The sequence below is a fragment of the Charadrius vociferus genome, unplaced genomic scaffold (assembly GCF_000708025.1).
Source record: "Charadrius vociferus isolate BGI_N301 unplaced genomic scaffold, ASM70802v2 scaffold806, whole genome shotgun sequence".
NCBI classification, from domain to species: Eukaryota; Metazoa; Chordata; class Aves; order Charadriiformes; family Charadriidae; genus Charadrius; species Charadrius vociferus.
In genome coordinates, this window is record NW_009649038.1 from 1,422,722 (window position 1) to 1,431,561 (window position 8,840).

The 8,840-nt window shown below is 39.3% G+C and overlaps 1 protein-coding gene across 1 annotated transcript in view; it reads left to right on the forward strand.

Moving 5' to 3' along the window:
- Positions 1-472: 472 nt before the first annotated feature.
- PDE5A (phosphodiesterase 5A, cGMP-specific) overlaps positions 473-8,840 on the forward strand; it is a 67,058-nt gene continuing 58,690 nt past the window's right edge. The window contains exon 1 of the mRNA XM_009887878.1: positions 473-555. Coding sequence (XP_009886180.1) covers positions 473-555 — 83 coding nt within the window. The remainder of the gene's footprint in view (positions 556-8,840) is intronic.

The window sequence follows — 8,840 nt, forward strand, 5'->3', positions numbered from 1 at the left end:
AGCAAAGACACCAAAGCAGGTCTGCCACACCTGAGAATTGGGCAGTGTCGCTTGCAGCCTGCAACACGATGTTGACATAACTCTTTCTTTCTCTCCTAGGACATGGTATAAGCTGCCAAAAGTAACTGTGTAACCCCTATGGCTATAGAAACCACAGACACATTAAAAATCAGCTCCCCGGTGGTTTAGAAGACTAAACGCAATACTAAAAACAAGTGACTCATCTGATGTAATTGTAGCTATGACAGAAAATTTTTCTATAGCCTAAGTCAAATCACATAATCTTTCCACTTTGTTATCGCCATCTGTAGTATAGGACCAGCGACAACTCTTGCTGTCCTCACTGATCTCATGGGGACACACTGGTTAATAGAAGAGCTTTTATGAGATACAACTGGTGTTTGGGTTCCAACAAAAATTGGTTTACTTTGTCATTTGTATTGGTTTTACAGCAGCTCGTGAAGTACCAATTATGCTAAATGCTACAGAAACACGTGGCCATGGACAACCCCTGCCTCAGAAACCTAACAGCGTGCAACCTGCCAGTGATGAAATGTAAGTAGCAATTTCAGAAAAAGAGCACTGAGTGTGAAAAGATATGTAGCTGTGACAATTTGGACCAGGTAGCTCTTGGATCACTCACTATTTTCCTGAGAAATATAGCTTCCCTTCTTCAGGAAGGCAGGGTGGTGCTGACCCCAAAGCTATTTGATGGGAGAGTCTAAAGATCCACTTCACTGATTTGCTCTAATAGTTTTCTTCTTTTATTTACTAGACAGAAACTAGTTACCTAGTATCAAAAGGTTTTGAAGGCTCAGGTCACCCAAAGCTTAAAAAAAAAAAGAGATGAGGCCGGATGAACAGCCACTGTGGGGAACGCCTCTTCATCAGATTGCAGCTGATTTGGGATCAGCAATGGTACGCTGTGAGTACACTCATTCAGATGCCCTTGGCCGAACAAATGTCTGCACCACAGATGTCTTAAGGGATAGGCATGAAAACTGAAGGAGAAAATGGAAGGCTCCTGAGTATGCCATACCCTTCTGAAAAAAAATCAAACAGGATCCAGAAATAGACACAGATTCATGTAAAACAACCTCTTTTCAACCTGACTATGCTCATACATTTTATCCTTGAGTATAATTAAAATGCCATACAAGCCCAATATATTCATTTAGCAGAGCTGCAGTTAGCCTTAGTTCCAAACCAATCTCTTACACGTTTTCCTTGCTTCTTCCGAATAGTGAAGATTTCGTGGTTATGCCTTTAGGTTATAGTATCAATGTTATAGATACATAAGTAATCTCTCTAGTCACCTTGTTTCTGTTTAATTTTTTGTTGATCTTTCACAATCACAGATTAACGCTTTACTTAATTACCAGAATGTACCTATGCATTCCTAAAATGCCCTGAAAACCATTTTTAGGTCCACTGCATAATACTTCAGTGATATTCTGTGTTTACTGGTAGGCTCTGTATTGGGCTGGGTACAAGCCTCCATTTTCCCCCTCCTTCCATAAACTAGAAAAATGTGTGAATATTTGATGACATACCCACCCAAGCAAGAGATACATTTGTGGGACAGCTTCCCATACCAAGATGTCCAGACTCCAGTTTTGGTCTTCAGAAAGTATAGTGAGGATTTTCTTTCATAATTACTTTTCCAGAACCAGTGATGCATATAGAATAGCAATGATGTTTCTTCTCACGAGTAAATCGGATCACAGTTTTACTAAAGTGTGTTTCCTCCTAATGGGTCAAAAAGAGTTAATTTATTCAGTTAAGTACAGTGCAAGCTGGGTCAAAGGAACACCTCATCTTTCCAAAATGTCTTCCACATAGATCAATAGGAAATGTTCAACAGTTTAATTACTTTGGGGTCTGGACAAGATCAAGACTTCTATTACTCTAAGTAAATAATGTCAGTGAGAGAGTATAATTTTAGATTTACAAAATGCTTTAAAACTTTGGCACTAGCCAAATGTATTACTTTTATCTATTTGTAGCAGGACTGCATCGTGATACAAATTTTCTGGACACCTTAGACAGTGTACAGCAGATGCTTCACAGAGTTTCCAGGGCAATGACTAAACAGCAGTTTTACTCATGGTAGACAGAAAACAATGAAATTAACTGCATATACACTTTTGTGAATGTTATGTCCTGGGTTATGAAGATTTCATAGTGATAGTAACAAACAGTAGCAGAAAGATTAACCAGCTCTCTGCTGCTAAGATATTCCTCATGTGACCTATCAAAGCAGAAATTCTATGTTCACTACTATGATTCCGAAATATTAGGAAGTAAAATAATACCTGTTTAACAAGTATTAACCCTAAACTTCAGTAAGATAAAATTAAGAAGAACCAAACTAAGAAAAACATGTCTTGAAATCCCACGTGAGTTCCTGAAGACAGAGAAGCAAGCATTGTTCCATTATTTAATAAGGAAATTGCAGATCATTTTGCCTGACATCAATGTCAGGAAAACTGATGGAAACGCTGGTACAGGAAGCAATCAGCGTACAATTAAAGGATGATAGTACAATTAACGCCAGTCAACATATAAAATTAGTTTTGTCAGGAAAAAAAACCAACTTCCTATTTTCCCATGAGATTGTGAATTGGTTTGATAAAGGAAACTTCTGTAAGATTTCTGTAGGACTTAGGCTCACAACTTTACAGCATTTTTGGTAAAAAACCCAGCAATGTATAACATCAATGTGGTCCATACGAAATCGACCCAATCCATACTGAATGATCTGAACAAAAATATAAAATTATTGTTGGAAAAAGCTGCAAATTACAAAAAGTTATAGAGTGATAAATAATGGGAAGGGCAGGCCATTAATATAGACCAACTAAGATCACTTGGTAAGGTCTGGACTATATTTTAACACAGAGAAGACAAAGTTGTTCATTAAAAGAACAAAGGAAACTGGTCTCATGTCCAAGATAGAAAATGATTTTGTGAAAAGCAGTGAAAAGAAAGCAACAGCAATAGTAATAGAAAAGCAACGTAACACTAATAGAAAAGCAACAGTAACAGGAGACCCAACCAGACACGTGTTCTCAGAGCAAAGTGTAGGCAAAAGTTATTCTTATTGTACAAAATGGGGGATAGCTGGTAGGAGTTGTTGGTGCTCTCTGGTTTCAGAGAGATCATTCCTGGGAAAATGTGCTGAAAAAACCATCTCCAGAAAACCAAAGACTTTACTGAAAGAAATGGTACTAATAATTTGTGATGATACGAAGCCTTTAGAAACTCCATTTGTTAGGTTAATATGTGAGAAGTTTAACAGAGAATTTTGGTCTACAAATCGAGAAATTGGAGAGTAGATGGCTTTCTAATCTGTTGGAAAAAAACATAACAGGCTCCATACATGCTACTGAAGACAGATAAATGCAAAGGAAAACCAGTAGAAATGTTCAGCAGCAGGGAAAACTAACTGTGTGAACAACGTACTCGAGGATGCGTTTGATTCGAATTCCTCTATGAAAGCAGTAGTCTTTCCAAAACCTTGCATTAATGCCAAACTGCTGGGTGAGGTTCCATGGGCTTTTATTAGGAAAACACGAGGAGATCATCATAAGAGTAATGCATTTCAAACTGCTGTGGATTTACTTCTTGTTTTCCCCCATGAGAGTATTCCCCCATGTTCCATTTCTGGCATGCTGCGTTATGCAAATACTCAGAGCAGAAAACATTGAGCTGTACATCCTGCTGCCCAGTGCCAACGCTGGTCAGATCCTCAACAGATTTTGATACATATCCTGCTGTCTTCTGCAGATACTGGGGCAACTCTTTATAACTGGCAACTGAGAATGCAGAGAGAGATTGAAGCTGTGAATTGCATTAAATTCTGGATCCACTGACATGGGTGAAAGCTATTGCACTACTCCAGTGGAGTCAGGGTTCTCCTCCTCACGCATGCTTAAGCAGCCCATACAGTCCTAAACAGCATGGTCCAAATTGCAAGGATATGTACTTGAAAAACATCTGACTAATCTTTGATTTATACAGTTCATCACTCAGTCTCCTGCTCCCAACAACTACAATTCCGAAAAAAAAGCCCCTTATAAGTTGACTTCATAATTACCTCTAAGTCTAAGTACAAAACCAATACTTCGATTCAAAATCACAGTTACTAATAAAAGTACTAATAAGATCAACTGCTAATTGAAAATACCTAACTAGCTGTTAGGTGCTAAGAAGTTCTTCAAAAATAAGCTATGTATCATGTAATGAAATAAAGGGTTTGTTATGCACTTGAGAAGGGCCTGGAATGAAATCTGGCCTACAACAGTTTCCTACTTACCTACTACCTCCTATTTAAACTCTGCCAAACTCTATGTATACATTAAGAGAAAGAACAAGTTGATCACAGCTTAGATTTTCAACATGTCAGAAGCCCAGACAGGTCTGCTGAATGCAGCTGGAAATGGACTATGTGAGTGCACAGTTGCCGGGGGTTGTAGCCCATCTGAACCAGTCAATGCATTGCATTTGGTGTTATCCCACACGATACAACCACAGCATCATCTGCCTACTGTAGATCAGGGCTGTGTCTGCATGGTCACTGAAGATGTGCTTCAGGCGCGTAGGTACCAGAAGCTCTAGTTAGCTAAACCAATAATGATGCTGAGAAATCCACCTACAGCTTCACCTACCTGCATCACACCAAATCATACCCAACACCTGACTACCTGGCAGGTATTTAAAAGAAGGGAATAGAGAGTAGAGTCGGTCACCACAAGTCAACAATATCAGGCTGTTGCCAAGAAGGCATATCCAAAGGTGACTGTATTAGCATGAGTATAGTCTGAAAGGTATCCAAAATAGCCTTTCCACTTCATTTAGTATTGATATGCATTCAACTGGATTCCTTGATCCTAGCTTGGTGAGACACTGCAGGAATTGCAGAGACAATCTGGGAAACGTCCAAAGAGAAAAAAAGAATGATCAGAGGGCTGGAAAACATGATGTTCAAGGAAGGATTGAAAGATGTGGCACTACTTAGCTTAAAGGAGAGAAGGCTGAGAAAGAGAGAATGAGACTTGGTAACAGTCTTCAAATTTCTCCTGAGACTTCCAATAAAAAATGGAAAAGGTTAAAATTTGAGCATACTGGTTGGCTGACATATTAAATGCTAATATGTTAAACTCAAATTCTAAATTACATTTTTCAGGAGATAAAGTTAGACAGTATTTTCCAGACAAATGTCTGCCCGTTACAAACAACTTTGAGAAGCTGCTGCTTTCCTGAGATTAACAATAATTTCGCATGGTACTTTGATTGACGCAAATGCTCAATCACATTCAAATCAAAATAGGAGGAAGCTACTATTTTACATGGCTTCCTGTAGGACATATGCAATGTTATCCCAGAGGAGAAGGCAGGTTATGCAATGAGTGAGCAGCTCTGCATAGCTATGTTTATTTGGGAAGCATTTCCAGCAATTATTTGGAAAGGACTGAGAGAATTAACTGATAAGACATTCTCATGATTTGGTATTTGCATCGCTAAAGTAACAATTAGATTTTAAATGAATTGGATTTCGGTTGCTATTTCACTCTCTCTATGCAACTTAAAGAATGGAAGGGAAATGGAAACTTGCTTTTCTAATATTAGGATTCTTCCACTGCGTGTGTGTTTGCATGCGTGTGTAAAAGTGCTGGCCAATAAAGAAGCGGAATAGTTTCCTCTACCTTATCATATTCTAGCCTCACTGGCAATATAGTACAGCCCTAAACTTGTTTTAGGAGCCAAAATGGACCCACTGTTTTCCAGATTTAAGCGATGGTAGAAAGACAGCCAATTCCCACTTCTTAGCAAAGCTAAATGCTGCTCCAATTCATCTAATGAGCAAGTCAGACAAATAAGTCAACTATGGTGACATTTGAAACCTTATTTTCTTCTCTTTTAAAAGGAAATGATATAGAAATAAATTACTTCCAATTAAGTTTAAATAAATACAGAGTTCTTTGAACGTTAAATAACACATAAATACTTTTCTGATTACATACTTTCATATTTGTTCTTACTAATTAATGTGAGTTAGCAGCATTTCCAATTTATGTGCCTTGGACATACAAAACAACAGCACCTTTCTTATCTCCTTACATGACGATATTTGCAAAACATACAAATGAGAAACTTCAGCCAAAAGGCTTTTCTGTCATCAAGTCCAGCTATAGAATGGCCTACTGCTGGAAAAGCATCCTGGCTTCTATACTGAGCTCTCAAGGCATACTGCTTTGCTACGAGCAGCTCTTGAACCGCACTTATTATTTATATTCCATTACTACAAATCCATTTCAGGTTTATAGCTACTGCACACCAATTCTGTCATCTGAGTTCTGCAGACAAACTGGAAAGCTGGGCGTGAGCTAAGATACACGGAGCTCTTTCAGAGCACTTTGGAAGCCAAAATTATGGAAGACTTTTTCCACTTTTACCATTCACTTCTTTGTTATGTTTGGCCTTCATCCCCTCCTGTCACCTTAAAAATGAAAACAGCATGTTCATTATTATTCATGGAAATTCGTCGGATACGGAGAAAGTATCCCTTTTTTCCCCTAACTGTTTCATTTTTATTTCTTTTGGGAAAGACTATGCTATTCTTTGCTTGGGTAGCGATCTTTTGAACTGCTGCTTTGCCATTGAATTTACAGGAAGATAATCATTTGCATTGGCTTTACTGATTCTTATCTGTAGGCTAAATAACGGTGTGGCTGCCAACCCCGAGCGAAGCACACAGTGCTGTCGCACTGCACAGCTTCCCCCTCCTTTGGTACCCTGTCATACCTACGGTCGCCCAGCCTGGGCAGCTGTCCACAGCAGAGACAGCTTCACCGAAGTGTCCCCGTACCTTGTGGCATGAAGTACAGCGACGCTGTATGCTCCTCAGCTCTCCTAGTATTTAATATTACATGTTTACAGCGCTCAGTACAGTATCTGTTCTTGACTGGGGCTTACTGGATGCTACTACAGTATAAATGCTTATTTCTATTAGTGCTACTCCTAATTATATGAAATGAGAGGCTATGTATTGCAGCTGACATAATTTCATTGACCATTACCTTGTTATTCTCCTATGAGACAGAGAGAGAATCCTATCTTACTTTTTAAATACCTGTAATTAAACTACATATTTGTATCCATCCTTTTGTAAACAAACTCCTTCTGCGTCTTTACAGAAAAGATATTTCCATGTGTTTGGTCATGCTTGTTTTTCCTGGCTAGATCACCTCTGATAGTTCTGCAGTTGCTTTTTGAGGTGGGATGAGCAGTACTATGATCAATATTCCATATGAGACCATTCAAGCAATGGCATTTCAGGTATTTATAAAATCTTCAATTTATAATTGTATGGTTTACATTTGTGATATACTTCTTAAGCATTCTAACAGTGTTATTTTCCAAAAGCTTTGCCTAGCTTAGAAGCTTTTATCGCCATGTTTACTATAGCCTCAAAACCCTTTTTCTGAAATGAAATGGTTAATTTAGAAATCTATGAGTTACATGACAGTTTCATTTTCTTTTTTCTAACGTGCCACACTTTCCAGGTTTTGATGCTAAGCATCAGCTTCATTTATTGCCATGTTGTCTGTTTACGCAGTTTGTTTGGTAATTCCCTATTTCCCTGCTGAAAGATTCCTCTTTGCCTTGAATAGCGGCTTGACTCTTGCAGCATGTCTTAACCAGTTTATACTTTACGTTCACATTTGCTCTTTGGTCACCATGCACATTTCTCCTGAGATTCCTTTTATAACAGAGTAATGTTCATGTAAAACTTCCCTTTCTGTGTGTCTCATATTACACACAGACTCTTACAGCCAAAAGACACACGTGTCCAAGTGAGTGCTATGCACAGATGGGACACAAAGACAAAGAAGAGAAAACTTTTCCCCCAAGCTCACTGACAGGCTCTCAACGCCTTTGCCGTGAAGTTCCTGCTGCTGCCCCTTCTCGGGCTGCAGAATCCCACCTCTCTGTAAGTCAAGTCTCTGTAAGTCAAGTCTCTATAAGCACTGCAAAAAACCTGCTACGTTGTTCAGGGATGTCTGCTCTATCTGAAGTGTGCTGCCTTGCATACACTGAAAGGGGTTTAAGAGTACCAGAAAACATTTCATATGATCTTTCTCAACGGATTACACAGGAGAATAATTTTAAAGACCCTGTATATCCCTTTCCTTAGAAACATGCTGCTATTTGTTATTCATATCTTACCTTCAAAGATACTGCATGCGACGACACGGGAAACCATACATGCGCGTCATACTTTGCAAGGTCTGTTGCAAATGCAGACTATAAATTTATAATGCATATCTTAGAGTGGAACTACAATACATGAAAGTGATGCTCAGCATTACCCCAAATTTCAATCCTAGCTGTCTAATATTAGAGAAAGTAGGAGCTGTGTGTCTGGAGCATCTTCAAAGCTAGGTTGTGCTTATTAAATGTCTAAACCAGATCTGAAAGCCTCACCGTGGGCATGAAGGATTGAAAAGCCAGGGCTTTAGTACTCATACCCAGGCTGAGGTCTATCAAAGATCATCCATTGACACCCAACAGCGAAATACTCCAAAGTGAAATCCGATTTACCACTTTTTCGAAGCAGGCTGAGACAGGCCATACCTTGAAAAGAAAATAACTGTGAAGTGGGGGTGGGGAAGAAAAATCCCTTTGCCAGACTCCGGGAGAACAATTTACTTTTTCATCGCTTTTCTGTTTTTTTTTTCCCCGGCCCCGTGGGGACCTCCTGGGCCAACGGCTCCAGCTCAGCCCCTGCGCAAGGAGCGGCGGACACAATCGCCTCCTTCTGCCTCCGCGGGCAT